The 18,505-nt window shown below is 40.0% G+C and overlaps 1 protein-coding gene across 1 annotated transcript; it reads left to right on the top strand.

Annotated features, from left to right (window-relative positions):
* Positions 1-2,033: 2,033 nt before the first annotated feature.
* Positions 2,034-16,853, top strand: mtmr9 (myotubularin related protein 9). The gene is made up of 11 exons (XM_071902291.2): positions 2,034-2,064; positions 3,283-3,501; positions 5,151-5,259; positions 5,468-5,593; positions 5,903-6,076; positions 6,296-6,513; positions 7,180-7,341; positions 8,006-8,147; positions 8,455-8,675; positions 9,522-9,673; positions 15,178-16,853. The coding sequence occupies exons 2-11, from the start codon at positions 3,320-3,322 to the stop codon at positions 15,339-15,341; spliced, it is 1,650 nt and encodes a 549-aa protein (XP_071758392.1). The 5' UTR covers positions 2,034-2,064; positions 3,283-3,319; the 3' UTR covers positions 15,342-16,853.
* The last annotated feature ends 1,652 nt before the right edge of the window (positions 16,854-18,505 follow it).

The following is an 18,505-nucleotide window of genomic DNA, read 5'->3' as shown; positions in this document are numbered from 1 at the left end:
AGTTTGAGTATTTCCCCAAATCCCTTCAGTAAAAGTTGACATACAGCGAGCTAAGTGCGTTTGATACAGTTTTATCTCTTTAAACATTTTTCACCCAGCTGCTGTCATAAATGGTAATTTTTTCTTGCTGAGCCTTTACTAACAGATGCTAAAGTAAATCATCTCCTCCTGCACTAATACATCTGTCTTAGCACTCTTTTGAATAAAACATACAGGTTACTGTATTGTGTCCTGTGCAGGGATGTGATGTGAGAATTTGCTTTGAAAGCTATTTTTTCTCGAGCCATCTTCTTTGAAAAACTGGGGAAAAGCCATAGCGAAGCATATTTTCCTCAGAACAAGGCCAGTTATTTGGTTTGTAAAGCAATGCTGGTTTCACATTCAATTGAGCCTTGGCGTCTCTACTGCTTTTTCTATGATGTGGGCTGGAAAGGCCCAGAGCAAACCATCTATTGTGAAGCCCAGACAGCCTGCAACTGAAGCAAATACTGGGGTGATTTGTAATACATCACATACACACACACGCACACACACACACACACACACACACACACATACACACACACACAGAGACTCACACACACACATACACACACAGACTCACACACTGCCCTGACAAAGACGTGTCTGGTAACAAACAAACAAACAGGCCCGCTACTGTCTCCGCCAAGCCATCTGCTCTTCTTCTCTCTCCAAAAGTGTTCACCTCTTTAGGGATTCTCCCATTCAAGGTCTGCGTGTGTGTGCTTGTGTGTGTGTGTGTGTTTGTGTGTGTGTGTGTGTGTGTGTGTGATGTATCAGTGAAGTAGCAAGAATATTAGTTTGCTATGTGGTATCCTCTGCTTTGAGAACCTGATACTGGAATAGACAGGAACAACAATGGTGATTTAAGTACTGATGCAAGTCCCAACACAACTGTAGCTATGAACCAGATATGAGATATATTTGAATAAGAAATCCATACACCTCTGATTTCAAAATTCATAGACCTACAATGCAGTCATGGTAACAACTTATTTAAGTCTTGACATTCACAGTTAAGGATGTGGAACTCATTTATGAGTGTATATTATGAAGGGGATGTGACTTCCACAGCTCTGACAGACTCAAATGGATCGTGACCTGAACCCTAATCTTTACAATTTGCCGATAACAAGGATCAAATGACCTCAAACTACATTCTTTCCTCTCTCACAAGAAACGAGGCAGTAATCAACATGCATCTGTTAGTTCAAACTTAGGAGCCTAAAAGTAATGATATAAAACAAATCTGACTTGTGTGTAGCATCAGCACCGCCCCTACGCCCCCATACCAGACCAACACATTGATTTCCTTCACATGATCTGTGCAACACTCTTACCTTCCAGTCATCTTGAATCAAGTTGATTTGCATTATGGACCCAAGAGGGTGAGTCCTTTACCACCACAAACCTCTCCAATAAATGTTTCACTGTCACCACCTAGTGTTTCTTTTTGATATCATTGTATGATTCATACAGGAAGTGACTAACAGCTGAAATGGCCAAAATGCAGAGAGAATTAATTTCATGTCAAAATCTCTGCTGTTGATGTATAGCAATTTAATTAGGCAACTACTGAATTAAAACCATGATCATGCCCATCCCTGATATACAGTAATTTAAAATGTTTGACCTTGGTCGGGATGCAATGCCTACATGAAAACTTTGTTTAGCTGTTTCAAAGTGTGCTTCACCTGTGCAGGAGGCATGAGTATTCACACCCCTGCAACCCTATCAGTGGCTAATGTTTTCTTTCTGCTAGAGGTCGAGCATTAAAAGAAAATCTAGATGGAGAGTCATGAGCCAAGATGTTGACACAATACGCCTAGTTATCGATGAGTGTTGCAACAAACGGAGGCCTAGAGCTAAGTTTTAATATCAACTACAGCGTTTGTTTGTGTTGTTTTTGTCTTTACAGTAAGCGATGCGGAATTTGCCGTGCAATTTACGCGGAACCAATGTCCGAATTCAAATTGTTCCAGTCGGCATGTTTTTGTAAACGTACCACAGTCTCGCCCAGCACCAACATCAACGAAGAGATAGGTAACTGCATTTCACTTTAGCATCGATGTTTATTGTTAGAAAAATGTGTTCATTTGTGTCTTTTACATGTACTGCATGCACGACATCAAATTTTATATCAGAATTGTACAGTGACATGGAGACTTTGTATGGCCAGTGTTCCTGTTTCTATCACTATTGGCTAGCTAACGTTAGCCACTTCATTTCCTGAATTAAGCTAACCTTGGCTAGCTGGCAGATAATTTCGGTATTTAATTTAATGTTAATTTACATCGTCTTGTACGACACCTGTAGCCAGCCAGGTAATGTGCAGCATGTGCCAAGCAGGAAAAGGCTTTAGTGAGATAATGTGAGCTAGCTGTAGCGGCTAATACCACTGTCCAAGTGAATTCAGTCACCTGACACTGTTCTGTCATTACTGGCGAGTTCCTATTTACTGAAAATTAAAAAATGTGCAAATGTTGCAAGCTGGAAAGAATTTTGGAATATGGAAGCGAAGGATTGTATTCATTATCAGGAGAGAGAGCCCTAAGCGTCAAATTGGCTTTGTACACGAAGTTGAACAAGCAGTGGCAGTCAAGGGAAGCTAGGTATTGACATATGTAAATAGGTATAGGCCAGCAACCAGCACCAGCCATCTGGTCCAATGCACAACAGACTTTATACTTCATAGGACTCATTGTGTTATCTGAAGATGCAGTAGATGAGGAATATGAAATGAAGAAGCTTAGATACACTGAACCAGCAGCCAAGGGTAAACGGTGATGCTGGAAATTTGCTCAGGGAGTTCGGGTTTCATGGTCAGGGATTACTGCAGGCCACAAAGACACCGTCAGAAGCAACCAAAAGGAGCAGTGATTGTCTCTGGATGGAAAGAAATTATGCCAGTTGGGGTCTAGAATATGGAAATTATCTCTTGACTAAGGCAGGAGATATTTATCATATGAGGGATGGCTATGGTAGCAGGAGTGGGTAGTGGTACATCGTTCTCAGCTTTTGGTAGAATTGTGATAATTAAGCTTATGGTTTGCTGATTCAATTAAGTTTGCAGAGCTGAGAAATGGTTGGGTAATTGTGATCTAGGTGTAAGCCAGACGTAGGTGCATGATAGTGTAGGTGACTTTAATATTGTTTTGTGTTGAAAGCAGGTGAATGTCTTACACTTGTCAAATATTAGGATGGCTCAAACCTTCCCCACCCTCCTTTGCTACCAATCAATAATTCTACATCTTTCCCCAGATCTGGGCTGTCTGCACCCCTTTCTTCAGGTCAGGTCATGGAGTTTGCAGAGCTGATAAAGACGCCCCGGGTCGATGGGGTTGTCCTGCATCGGCCCTTCATGCCCACGGTGGAGGGGACGCTGTGCTTGACTGGTCATCACCTCATTCTCTCCTCCAGACAGGACAACACAGAAGAACTCTGGCTGCTTCACTCCAACATTGACTCCATAGAGAAGAGGTGAGGCTGTACTTACTGTCATGGGGATTGTAAAACTTGTTTCCTTGATTGCTTTTCATGGAATGTCTATATCAAAACGTTATTTCACTACTTCCACTTAAGATTCACCTGACATCTGAAAAAGTAGCGGCATTTATACCTCTGCTAGGAAGCATATAATTGTTGTGGAGGTAGTATAGCTATAATTTATTAATATACAGGGGTGGACAAAATAACAGAAACACTAACAAATGTATTAATATCAACTACATAATAAGGTGTAGGGCCATCCTTCAGGATGGATTCAATCCTCACTGAAATGCTGCCATACAGGTCCTGAATATCCCACTGCACTCAGGATGCAGTGGGATATTATTACCATTCCTCAAGAAGGAAAGCCTCCAGTTCCTTGAGGGATGAAGGAGACTGAAATCCACTTGCCCTCTGCGCTCCAGAACTTCCCATAATTGTTGTATTATGTTAAGATCCGGTGGTTGGGGAGGCATGGAAGGCATTTCACTTCATCTTGGTGTTCATAAAACCAACTCTTGAATTTGTTTAGCCGTGTATAATGGAGACATTATCGTTTTGGAATATGGGGATATTATGAGGGAACTTCATTTGCACTATAGGCTGCACCTGGTCCTGTAAAATGGCCTCATATTCCTTTGCCGTCATACCACCATGCAGAGCAATCATCACACCTAATGACTCCCATGAGATGGCTTCCCAAATCAACCACCATGTCTCTTCAGTTGCCAACAGACACTGCGGGTTAAAGGCATCTTTCTCCAAACATACAAACAACGCTTCCACGTAGGAGAAAGGGTGGAAAAATGACTCCTGTTTTTCCATTGCTCAGTCGTCCAGGTTTAATGCTCTTTACACCAGGATATGCATCTTTGTGTAATGGCCTTGGATACAAGCAGTTTCTGAATGGCAGCTCTGCCATAAATTCCAGCTTTGTGAAGCTCACAATGTACAGTTTTTGTTGGTTCTGTGTCACATAGATGTTGCTTCAATACTGTGGTAGTTTTTCACATTTGTGTTGTTTAGCAACTGTCTTGTTAAGTGTCTGTCTATCCCAGTCAGTAAACTTGGGCTTGTGACTACTGTTCCTCTTTGCCAGTGCAGTTTGTCCGTGTTTGAAATATGTTGTCATGGTTTTCATGACTGTTTCCCTTTCATGACTTTCCCTTGCCACATGACATAATAAATAATAAATTAAATGTATTATTCTTATTATTATTAATAATAATAACAATAATAATAATAATAATAATAATAATAATAATAAACGTACTCATTTATTTCACATATTTCAATTTCATAAAAGTTGCCATTGTCAGACCTTTTTTTAAACCTGACACATATTGATAGCTGGCATTCAGCTTATCATGAGTGGCTGTGTGGATGCCTTTGTAATTGTGATTTAGTTACTTCAAAGTTGAAGTCATATTTCATATGTTGTTTCTGTTATTTTGTCCATTCCATGTAATTTGCAATTGGGAAAACTGGCAATTTTTTCATCATTCATCTGCAATGACCATCACATTATAGTTGAGATTGCTGACAAAGCAGCAAGTTAATTCATCGACAAGTCCACCCCAACACAATTGTCTTCTCTGGTGTGCTTACCTTTTGGATCAAATCTTCAACATGTCTTTCAGATTTGTTGGGTCTCTTGGAACCATCATAGTGAAGTGTAAAGACCTGAGGGTGATCCAGCTGGACATCCCTGGCATGGAGGAGTGTCTCAACATCGCCAGCTCTATTGAGGTAAAAAGGAGGCCATTGTATCCCAAATATGCAATACAGACTATACACACACACACACACACACACTCCATCTCTTTTTCAACTATTGTTTACTACAAAATATTCACATCTACTTTATGAGATGTTTTTCACCTTGTAATGTCAGATTAAATTCCACATGTGACTAAAGAAAATGTGTAGCTAATCGATATTTCTTATGCCTCTCTAGGCCCTGTCCACTCTTGATTCAGTCTCCCTGATGTACCCTTTCTTCTACCGGCCCATGTTTGAAGTCATAGATGATGGCTGGAACTCGTTCCTTCCAGATGATTCCTTTAAAGACTTGGAGTCTATGGTATGGACATGATCAACGATAATAACTTTGTATTGGCTATAGGTAGGCTAAGACGTCGTAAAAGTCATTCTCTTTACCCAGGGGGTTCAAACCATGTGCCATGGAAGGCTGAAAGTAAGCAGGTTTTCATTCCAACCAAATACTACACCAGCTGATTTTACTGATTAGCTTCAACTTCAGAGAAGACGAACTAATCACTATAATAATCTGTTGTAGTCTTTGGTTGGAATGAAAACCTGCATACTCTTGGCCCTCTGTGGTACATGGTTTGACACGCCTGTCTTAACCCAACACCATCTCCTCCCTCAGACAGATGAGTGGAGACTGAGCGAAGTCAACAAGGACTTCAGTGTGTGTCCGTCATACCCCCATCTAGTGGCAGTGCCCAAAGATGTTGACGACGACACACTGAGGAAAGTGGCCACCTTCCGTTACGGTGGCCGCTTCCCAGTACTTAGCTACTACCACAAGAAGAACGGCATGGTGAGCACATCATGGGAAATTAAGTTAATATGATTGTGATTGTTTTTGCGATACATCATTTTTTGTGGATTTAAACAACGTGTAGTGCCTAACTGTAATATAACACAATGCTTTTAGCAGGTATCGGTTAGTTATAGTAGCATGGATTGTCCATTTGTAGAAAATGTCTCATGAAGATTGCCACTTCTTGAAAAGCCCTATAATCACTTCCACCTTCAGGTGATGATGCGAGCGGGGCAGCCTCTGACAGGCACCAACGGACGGCGATGCAAGGAGGACGAGAAGCTCATCAACGCCACCCTGCGGCCGGGCAAACGCGGCTATGTTATTGACACACGCACCATCAATGTGGCCCAGCAGGCCAAGGCTCGCGGTGGAGGATTTGAGTCTGAGGCTAACTACCCCCAGTGGAGGAGGATCCATAAGGCCGTCGAAAGGTGGGTGGTCGCTATTGGCTTTAAGTGCTCTTTTAATTGATAATTGATCTTTGCACTGATGTATCATTCATATTTGTTATTAGAGCTGCAACGATTAATCGATTAATCGATTAGTTGTCAACTATTAAATTAATCGCCAATTATTTTGATAATCGATTAATTGGTTTGAGTAATTAAAAAAAAAAAAAAAGTCAGAATTCTCTGATTCCAGCTTCTTAAATGTGAATATTTTCTGGTTTCTTTACTCCTCTATGACAGTAAACTGAATATCTTTGGGTTGTGGACAAAACAAGACATTTGAGGACGTCATCTTGGGCTTTGGGAAACACTGATCGGCATTTTTCACCATTTTCTGACATTTTATAGACCAAACAACTAATCGATTAATCGAGAAAATAATCGACAGATTAATCGACAATGAAAATAATCGTTAGTTGCAGCCCTATTTGTTATCATAATCATAAACTACTCTTCATGAATACAGTATTTTTTACTAGGGCTGGGTATTGTCAAAGATCTCAGGATACCATTTGATATAATACTAATATAATAATACTATGATTCACAATATGAGTGCTAGAATGACACCTACAGGATCCTCTCATACACAGATTGTTTAACGGTGTTTGGATCTTATGTTACATCCAACCATTCTGTCATTTCCAGGTCTAATGTCCTCCAGGAGAGCCTGATTAAGCTGGTGGAGGCCTGCAACGACCAGTCGCACAGCATGGACCGCTGGTTGAGCAAGTTAGAGGCTTCCAGCTGGCAGACCCACGTCAAAGAGATCCTCACCACCGCCTGCCTGGCCGCACAGTGTATTGACAGGTCAGGGACTTAAACTTGTCCAGCACCTGTAATCAGTACATCACCATTCCAGCAGATTTCCATACTGTGCATGATGTTTATGTCTCAGAAGTTGTAGCAATGCATTTAGCAATGCATGTGTGTGAGTGCTCCTATTGTGTATATCTATTGTATTGTTCTGAATGGTGCATAAAAAGACAAAAAAAACAAACATAAAAAAAACATTAAAAAAAGACATGGAGAGACTTGGAATAGAAAGTTTAGCAGCAAGAATTTTTTAATGGAAATAATTAGATGGGAGAAATAACATGACTGTGTTATGTGTGCTAGGGTCCTAGGAATATGACAGATATTACTTCGGTTCAATTGATTGTTTTTGATGAAAAATGAATACCCACATCACAGCTGTAACAAACTACTCTCTGGCCTCCTTGTAGCCAAGTTAAGCTAGCTAACATAATGTTATAATAATAATATTGCTATGAGTGTGGTTATACAGGTGGTGTGAAAGGTTTTTCAGCATCACAAACAGTAATTCTACATGCCATGTGCTCTGTACATTCTGTATAGCCCCTTGTTGGAACAAGCGTGGCGATTTCTCTGTGTTATTGATGTGTGTTTTCTTTAAAACATTAGAATAGCATGTGGCACTCTGACAGACTGTAAGCATGTATTTTTGTCTCAGGGAGGGAGCGTCGGTGCTCGTTCACGGAACAGAGGGGACAGACTCCACCCTGCAGGTGACCTCCCTAGCCCAGATCATCCTGGATCCGACCTGCAGGACCATCAAGGGCTTTCAGGGCCTGGTGGAACGAGAGTGGCTCCAGGTGAGCTTCTCTCAACTTTCAAGTGCAGATATTATTAGCCTGAAATTGCATGCTCTTTGTTTTTGGTCAAGTTCATTTATATACGTATTTAGCCTTTAAATATTCACATCTAGGTGCTACAGGGGAGAAGACTGACACAAGACTCATAGCACATGACTCTCCTAACTCGGGTTACAGAGACATAGTCAATTTCTCACCTCAGTTAAAATCACAATGACTGGTCTCCTAAGTGTTTGTGTTCCAAGACGGACACGGGTCCTGGCCTTTCTCTTCATGACACCTCCCTCCTCTATGACCTGCTCCCCAGGCGGGCCACCCGTTCCAGCAGCGCTGCGCCCAGTCAGCCTACTCCAACAGCAAGCCTCGCCAAGAAGCTCCTGTCTTCCTGCTGTTCTTGGACTGTGTGTGGCAGATCCTGCGCCAGTTTCCATGCTCCTTTGAATTCAGCGAGAACTTCCTGGTGCAGCTCTTCGAGCACGCCTACGCTTCCCAGTTTGGCACCTTCATGGGCAACAGTGCAGCCGAGAGGTCAGTCTGGGCCCGTTCTGGATGCTGTACTGGCTTATGTCAGTCATATACTTATTGTTTTTGTTGTGTATGGGCCTACTCTGCTGTAACATGTTATAGTAGACCTACACTGAGCCTCTATTAGTTATTTGTTTTACTAGTTTACATACTACCTGTCTGTATCTTTATTTATTTACACATAAGTCCACTTCATCTTTTTTGTATTTCAAGTCAAGAGGAAGTCCACTTTACTCTGCCTGTAGTCTCATAGCTAGGGACACAACCCAGTAGGATAAAGGGGTTTAGTTGCACCATGTAGGGCAACCCAGACATGAATCACGATTGATGTGGGAAATAAAAGCTCCGCTCCAATTTTTCCACAGTTGTGAGGGCCGATATGATTCATAGAAGATCTTAGCACTATGTGCTAACACAATGGTTGGAAAAGTTTTGTCATTGGTGTGGTGATACGGGAATATAGCCAAGAAGTTTTAATTTTGCTTAGATAGAATATTTAGGAAAAAAGGGAAATTACGCAATGCTGAAAATGATCCTGAGTATGTGTCTGAGTATGTCTTTCAGCAACGCCCTGATTCATACAGTTCCTCATTTGTACTTGGCAGCTGCCCAGTACAACCACAGTCTTCTATTGTTGGCCACTGAGCAGCTGTGGATGAAGTGACTTGCCCAAAGCCACCTTGACTGTGGTTGTTGAGGGAAAGGAGAGCATTTACTCAGTTACTTTACCTGCCCAGATTTGCCCAGTAGCCCAAACTGTCAATGCACCGGTTACAAACGTACTTCTCCAAGGTTTAGGCAACCACCACCCTTTTTTGGTTTACCTGCAACCTCCCTCTCCCTTTATAGGGCCAAACTGTCTCTGCCTGAGAAGACGGTGTCTCTTTGGTCATGGGTGAATCGGCCCCAGGAACTGGAGCGTCTGTCCAACCCGCTCTATGAGGCCAACAGCCTTGTGATCTGGCCCTCCGTGGCCCCGCAGAGCCTGCTGCTGTGGGAAGGTAAGAATCATAAACAATGCTCAACTCTAATATTATATATTAGTGTTGGTTTACATCACACTCAGGATATGAAACGCTATCCAGAATGACCCATAAAAGTCCAAATCAAAGGCTACAGCAACTGAATTGAAGAGGATTGGATTTATGACATTACAGTGTGGGTTTGACTCATGCTGTTCTGTTGAATCTTTCTGTTTTTGCTTTCCTGTTTCCAGTCTTCAATCTTCTTCAATAAATTATTTTTCTGTTCAATTCAGTTGAACAGAAAAATAAGGGGGGCTTAACATTCAGTTGTGTGCTGTTATAGAATAAATAAGTAAATATCTAAATAAATAATAATGCTTAATAGGTAGTGAATAAGGGGGGGCAGAGTTAAGAAATCCAGTCATGAGAAGGCAGGGCTGAGGTGGGGCTGCAGTTGAATAAACTGCTGACTATGATGACTATGATCCATAATGACTGATGATGATATAAAAATACATGAATCACACAATCATTTGTGATTGTCACAAAACATCCAGAGTTCACAGTAAGGTTACTGCAGGAAGAGTGAGAGTATAAGGAGTATTGCACACATGATGGATGGGGAAACTTATGCATTTGCCTCTGATATACTGCCCTACATCTTTCCTCTTCTCATTTGTGATTTGTTTCTTCTCAGTATTTCATTGTTTATATTGACATTCAGAAATTTCACCAGAGGGGGGCAGCATTGATTTCACCACTCTGGGAGATAAAGGGGGTGACTTCATGAGCAACTAGTGAATAATCCATAGTTCCCTGTTCACATTTTGCTCTATGTTTAAAGTTACATACATGCATACATACATGCATACATACATACATACATACATACAGTAAATTCATATATGCTTACTTATTTATTTATTTTTTTAATCTCTGAGGGAAATGTAATTGCTGCTATCAGCAACACATTTGAGACACAAAAAATAACATAATAATAAACATATAATAAAATGCTATAATAAAGCTATCAAAAACTTAAAACACCATAATCCCCCCAGTCTAGTCACCTAGCCTATTAACACAGCATGTGACACGGTAATCACATCACCCCTCATACAAATCAACATTTGGCACAGTAAGTAAGTAACAATAGAAATTATGTGTCATCAGCCCAAATACAACATACATAATAGTATACAGTGCAAACATAATAAAATGCTATAAAATAATAGGCAGGTAAATCACAAGACTTGTTATTTGCTTTACGGTACAAACAAACCCTGAAACACACAGAGCGAATCTGATGAAGCAACATGCGAAACGCGTAGTTCGCTCCTTTTTGTTTTTAATGTAATTTGTTAATAAAATAGTGTCAATCCTAATATCCTGGTGTGCGCTGGAATATTGATTTTTTGGTTTACTGTGGTTTACCCTGCACCAGCTGGCACCCAGGAGAGAAGCATTGCTGTGCATGGGGTATCTTCAGTTTTTTAAACCCTGAAACATGTTCTTAACTTTGTCAGTAGCAGACTTTCACTTCTGATCACCTACCTCATGAAACACATTACATGAAGAGGTCACAATGTGCATTAGACCATTTAGCTCATATGACTTTCCACTGGTTTTCAGCACCTATACATTTTCAACATTGCTTAGATTGCTTCTCCGGCACGCCGATGATGCATTTGGCCTGCATGGTTGTCTTATTATAGGTCGCTCAGTAGGTGTCCTCACTGACACCTGAGCTCCTATGACGCTGGGAGGCAACAGGAGCAGTTTACTACTAGTTATCAGTTAGCAGTCATATGCATGCTAATCTTAGCGCTGTGGCACACTTTTCCACTTGTCTGTGGCAAGACTGACTCCCACAGCAGATAAAGTCTGTGAACCTGCGGCTAATTTGTTAATTTTTACACCATAAGAAGATTAGAGTTTATTAGGCAACGACCAACAAAGATCATGAATGTCAGAGGTTATCAAATACTATATAAACTCTCTACTTGATCATCAACACAAAATCACCCCAATCGGTGATGTCAAAGGGTTGAAACTTTCAAATATGTTGCACTTCTGGCCACACGCCTAACCCTAACTCCTCCAAGCCAATCATTTTTAAAACAAGTTTGTTACCTTTTCCCCTTGAAGTAAACCATGTTTTAAAGCACCGAGTGGTGGTAACCAAAATAATAGCTTGGTAGGCTTGCTGTGTCTTGCTAAAACATGCTATTGTGTGTCTTGTGCTTTGTTTTGCTTCTTTGTGTTTGTCTTGCATAACTCTGTCCTACATGATTGTTGATCAGTTATATCTAGTCTAGGCTATCTAGGCTAATTCTCTGTAAAGTCATTTGAGACATGCTTGTGATAAAGGGCTATACATGTATATAAATGAACTTGAACTTGAATAGCGATACAGGCTTGTGACAGGAAAGCTTGTGGTTGGAATACCCTGAAGTATGAGAAAATCTGCGTGGGTGAAGTGAATGCATAGTGCTCTCTTCTCCCCCAGCAGCCACCTCTGAGGTGGCCTTGAGCAAGAAACTTAACCTCCAACTGCAGTAGAGCTGCTCAGCGGCCAACAGTAGAAGAATGTGGTTGTATCAGGCTGCTCCCAAGTGTGAGTCTAACTGTATGAATGTGAAGCAGACTGGTGCTAAAAAAAAAGAGCATGCTTTGCTCAAGCAGAACCCTTCCACAAATTAAGATTTTAAATAATGTTCTGGTGATATATGGACATGAAATAATTCAAGGGTTACAAGCTAGGATTAATTGGATGAGAGTGTTTTAGCTGAAATTGGGCATTATCATAGACACATTGACAGTCTGTGTTAGAGAAGAGCATGCTTTTTTCTTTTCCACATCAAGCATCCCCTGGAAATACTTTAACATTTCATAAATTCTGTGATAGTGAAAAGGGTTGGACTTTACTGTATTTCATTAATCAACATGAACATATCAAATAAGACTGAATTATTATGATTTATCATTGCTTTCAAAAGGATATATTACAGGAATCTAGGTTTGGAAAGTCCTAGCAAAGGGCTTTACCAGTCCAAACTCGATGATAGTGATAAGATCTCATTATACATCCTAAAACATTTCTCTTGGAAATAGTTTAAGTAAGAAGGATGGAGTTCATTTCTATAATTGGGTGTTCTAGGGAGCTAGCTTCTGGGACATCCCAGGGGAATCTTTGCCTGAACTGCAAGTTTTGCTGATTCTTGCATCAGCTCAACATAAAGGCCCTGCATAAAGAAGGGGGTCTAGACAGAGGGGTCATTAAGTTCAAACATGGCTGCGTGAGGGGCCCTTTCTAAAGCCTAAAGCGTGAGAGCCACACCCTCATTCCACATGAATTGGGACATACAAGACTGGTCTGACTGGAGAGCGTGGAATGCTACACGGTAATCGCATGCTGCTTGTACTGCTGGGAAAGTTCAAATCTCCAGCCCTTGCTGTTGACACTAAAGAGGACTGTGATGGTGCATACCAAATCTTCATAAAACCATAGATCAGAAGTTTCTGTGTCATGCTGAGCGCACGACTGCTATGCTCTAACTAGGCAGGTCTCTCCGCTGTGGAGACATGCTGCTGTTTTATCAAGTACAAACACCGAAAAGAAATACTGCTGCTGAAATATACTGCTGTGTTATTTCCTTAGAAGTTGCGCACAAAAAGTAAAGCAGGCTTTTTAAGGGCTCCATGTTCTAGAAATGGGAAACTTAAGCTGCAGTTTTCTATAGCCTAGTATTTATTGTATCAGAGACACACAGATGCTTTAATCCTGTCAGTCGTATCTGTGTCATCCAGGGACATGATATTTTTTTCCTATTGCTAATACTTATGCCATCCAGACACACACAAAAATGTTTTATTCCTACTAATCTGGAATCAAATATGCCATATTTCAATATTCATTCGAAGAAGAATGCTGGAGGCATGTGAATTTTAATGTGTCTTCGTTGCAGGGTGATGCTAATATTTGACAGATCATAGAGCTTGCTGTATTAAATTGACCAAAGTAGAGCCTTTCTTGAATGATGTCATTCAGACTAGTGTCATTTTTATATCACCAGAATACATCAAAGTTCCAGGCCTTCATTTGAAGAGTTTTATTCCAAAATGCTATATATCATACCAAGTTAATCATTCATTATCTCTAAAATGTAGAGAATCCAATCTGTAAAACTGTTAGCATTTTGTTTACCAAGGGCTTAAGTTCCCACTATCCTTTACAATGTACAATAATTTCTTTTTAATTTTTGCTATCAATCATTTTGTAAGAGGTTTCACTTTTTTCAAATGATGGGTGTCTGATTTTGGAGCAAAACCCATTTATTTATGACATGAAATATACAAATACCCTGTGCAGTCTAATTTGCAATGGAAATGCTTTTAATTGCAATTTAAGGAAATTCTGTTTTTCACAAATACAATATTTAATCACCACATACTTCATTCCTGGTTTATTTATGCATGTTGTGCATGTTCATCTAATCTAGTATACCGTTGAGATTAGATGTCTGGAGGTTTGGATATATTCCCAGTGTCTGCCCAATAATCTGAAATAATTATTTTGTGAGGTGCATTGAAGAGCTGTAACTCTTTCATTTTAAAGGACTTGGATTTGTTACTAGAGTCACATTTTGAAAAACGCCACCATTTCTAAATTAGAGCCATGAAACATAGAAGAGCATCATCTACGGGTGTTTTGTTGTCTTGTCCCAGCGCTGACCTGAACAAGCTCAGGACATCACCTCACTTGGTACCATACTAAGTGACAGGCGACTTCCTTATTGTGCTGTACATTCCACTCATGCAGAACATCTCTTAAGTCACGCTTGTCTGTCTCTGCTGACAACACCCCACCCCTCCTCCAACACAGTTGCTGTAGGAAAGGTGTTGCACAATCAGTTCACGCGACCAGCGCCCCCCCCCCCCCCCCCCCCCTACACACACACACACACTATTTTATAGGATACCATGTGACATTCTCTTCAGTTGCGATGGTATTTCTATATTTATCGCTACCTGTGCCACCAATAAATTGTAGAACCACAGACAGGATCTTGACCCATTTTAGCCAACTTCTACACTCTCATTCTTCTATTTTATTTTTAAATCACTTAAACATTTTTACTTTTTTGTACATAATTATGTGTAATTTTTTTATTTCATTTTTTTTTTTTTAACAATTTTTATTTTAGTTACCTCAATTAGAAGATGGTTGGTTGCAGAGCGCACAGAGACTGTACTTCTGCTAAACCTTAATAATGTTTTTTTATTGGCCTTATTACAGCATTTTGTTATGTTGTGTGTTGCTGCTGTGACAGTTGAATTTCTCCCTGGGATAAGTATGGCACCTATCTGTCTATATAAACGCTCTATATTTTCAGTGTGCTGCTTTTTCGGATGTAGTATGTAGTGCAGAATAGAAATGAGTGAAACTTCTTCATTGTAGCAGGTGTTCCTCTTTACAATTCTTGCCATATATGATCAGTGAATTGAAAGCTAACGGTACTCTCTCTCTTACATTACAGGAGTGTTCCTTCGCTGGAACCGCTCCTCCAAGTGCTTGGACGAGGCGTACGAGGAAATGGTTCATATCATCGAGTACAACAAGGAGCTGCAGAACAAAGTCAACAGCCTGCGCAGGCAGCTGGCCCAGCTGGAGACCGAAGACCCTCTGCTGCAGACCCCCTAGAGCGAGACCCGGACATGGAGGCAAGATGGGAGATAGAGAGGTAGAAAATGAGAAAACTAAAGAAGAAAAAAGATAAACGTTAGCCCCCTTTGAGGCTTCAGAGTTGGGGTTAAATTTATTTCTATTTCAGTTCAGTCATTTGAGAATATATATGAGAAATTGTACATTTTTTATTATTTTCATCACATGATAGTCCTTACATGTTTGTTTGTTGCCTGTACTGATTGAAAATGAAATGGACTTGCCCTAGAAGCCTCAAATGATAACTTTCAAAAATCAACCTCTCTTCCATTTTGCTTTCATGCAGTTAGTGAGCAGTTATTCTACACACAGCTTGTATGACTGAATGAATTGAAACTGTGCCCCCCTGAAACCTCATATGCTTAAAGGAAGAAAACCACACATTCCCAAAGTATTTTGCCATGTCATCTAATTGAAAGGAAGCAGAAAGGAGGGCAAGAAAAAGATTCGGAAACAAAAAAAAAACCCCACAGCCAGTCATTTCTCAGAGCGCCACTAAAAGCCGAACATCCTTCCTCTCATACGACCCCAATATCAGTTCGCATGCACGCATGTACAGACATATAATGTAGGGATCCTGACATCATGCTTCGCCTAGTCAGCTGCATTCACGGCTGCTAAGCCGTTAAACCCCTACACCTCACATTCACCACCTCAGTTACATACACACAATGTGTTATAACAACACTAGATTTTGGACTCCTAGCTGTCTGCGGGCATTGATCTTGCTCAGGAGTGGACAGGCTATTGTTATATCAGGATTTAGGAGGAGAACGTTTAGAGAGAAACGGCACGTAAATGTTCCCGTACTCATGAGACTACATGGTACGCCTTTTTACCAGACATCCTGCTGAATATATATGACACTCTGGAGCACTGCAGAGTAACTATGGCAACATATAGGGTACTAGTAGGCAGCATGTGGCTTTGCTGCACGTTGAGATGATGTAATAGTTTAGTGTAGGTAGGGTCGACCTCAGAGTAACCACTTTATAATGAGAGGGAAGGCTCGCTCAATATAGCTCTGAACAAAATGTCTTGATACTTGTATGTTTCTTAGATCATACATTACATTCCAAACACTGTCACGGCCAGAGATTTGAAATCACGCAAAAAAGACTTTTAATGCAATCTTTAATGTGGTTTTCATATGCTTAGCACACATGCCTCTGTAATGTGACCTTATACAACAGTGAATGTCTGTCAGCTGCCCTGGGAATGTAATAATATTGTTCAGGGCCTCATTGCCATAGTTAGAATCTGTGTTGGACACATGATTTTTTTCTATTTGAAAACGAAGGTTGCCAAAATTGGTCGTTGACTCGGAAGGAACGAGTGGAGGTTTGTGTGCTTAAAAATATTGTACATTATTGAACAAAACACATATCTGCTGTTTCGTAGTTGAATGATATTATCTCAAACTAAGGCACTTTGTGTGAAAGGCATTTAATTTACTGTATATGTCATGTTCTCATACTACATATACTACAATATTAAAAAAAAAAAAACAGGCTTATTTCTTGTATTTAACATTATTGTTTTTACTTTCAGTACTTGCCAGTTGTTGTTGCCGCATTGGCCAAAAAACATCTTAATGCTGAATGTGAAAACACACCAGTAGTATACAGTATCCTACGTACTGTACGTAAATTGAAACATAATCCATTGTTGTTAATATTGTGCGCAGCCTTACGCAAGGGCTGTTATGTGCAGATGACACCGACTTAAAATTTACAGTTCGTGTCAAAGGGCCAGGAAAGCCACATAATAACATTTTTGTCATTTCTGAACATTTCTGCACCATCATTACAGAAGTGGTTAGACATGTTTAGAAGCTCTTGAAGTTGAAGCTCTTGTTTCAGTTTTTTTCCATGTTTACGGATTCACTTTCAGTAGCACAATACTATCAAGAAAGCATTATGCCACACATGAAGTACTGAAAAATTCTACAAAGTATTCATCCTGTGGCAACGGTAGTTTTTTTTGTTGCCAATAAGAAAGAAGATACATTTTTAGTGTTTATATGTTATATGTTTGTCTTCATGTTGTCTACACCAAACACATTACACATTACATTTGATCCACCTTGCTTTGAGGGTGATGTAAAGATCACTCTAGACTGAGGATTAGTTCTCTCATTGGTTCTAGCCACTTCATTAAACTGTTTTGTAAAGGGGAAAGTTTCCATGCCTTTCACATGTGCACTATGTACTTCTACACTTCGTTTCCTATAGCGCAGAATGGCAGCTTATCTTGTTGCTTTGTGCATGCATAAATGGAGCTCAGATAATAAACAGTCATATAATAGTTTTAACCGAGGTCGTAGCGTGATTTACAAATCAAACTTCCTACGCTTACATTATGCGTAATATTAACTTTGAATATTGTCATTACTTTGTCAATGTCAACGCAGGTCTAACATTATCAGTACTGTCGGCAAATAAGTTGTCTTTGTCACATCCTCCCTGTCACTTTCTTTTTGTACTAAATGAATCAGTGCAATGCCTTACTAGAAATTAAAAATGAATATTTAATTTCTTTTATCACTGGTGACAGGTCTGATGTCTAGAGAGTGATATTACTGTTCAAACGTTATGTTAAATATTATTTTTTATTTTTTTTGTTTTAAGCCATTAAAAGATGATTGCACAAAAGACATTTTATTTTGTGCTTATTGTGCAAGTTTTTGTCTCATTATATGTTCTCACTAAAGCAAACAACAGCTGTTTTTTTTTTTTCAGTTTCTTACTGTCAAGATGATAAATGAGTAAACTGACTAAACACTGACTATTGCAAATAATTTCATTTCAATTACAACTTAAATACATTATAAATATTTGCACTCACGTGAATGAGTACTACATTTTACAAATATGAGAAATGCTTGTGATCTTTTTAAAAGCAAAAAATATATGTTTTACATCAGGATTTTATATAAAATTTCTAAAAAAAAAAAATAAAAAAAAAATCCCCTGTGGTCCTGCTGACATGTCTGTCCCTGCCCAGTGACGTGGGCCACAGGCCACAGTTCAGCAGGGCGAGCTCTGCACCGCTGACGGCAGCCAGGAGCGAATTCTCTTGTACCATGCCCTGTCCCGTATTGTTGGTTTCCAAGGATTGCTAAACAACCCCCCCCCTCCCAC

Source organism: Centroberyx gerrardi, chromosome 18 (assembly GCF_048128805.1).
Source record: "Centroberyx gerrardi isolate f3 chromosome 18, fCenGer3.hap1.cur.20231027, whole genome shotgun sequence".
Classification (NCBI taxonomy): domain Eukaryota; kingdom Metazoa; phylum Chordata; class Actinopteri; order Beryciformes; family Berycidae; genus Centroberyx; species Centroberyx gerrardi.
The sequence above is the reverse complement of the archived record's forward strand: the minus strand, read 5'-3'. Positions and strand labels throughout refer to the sequence as shown.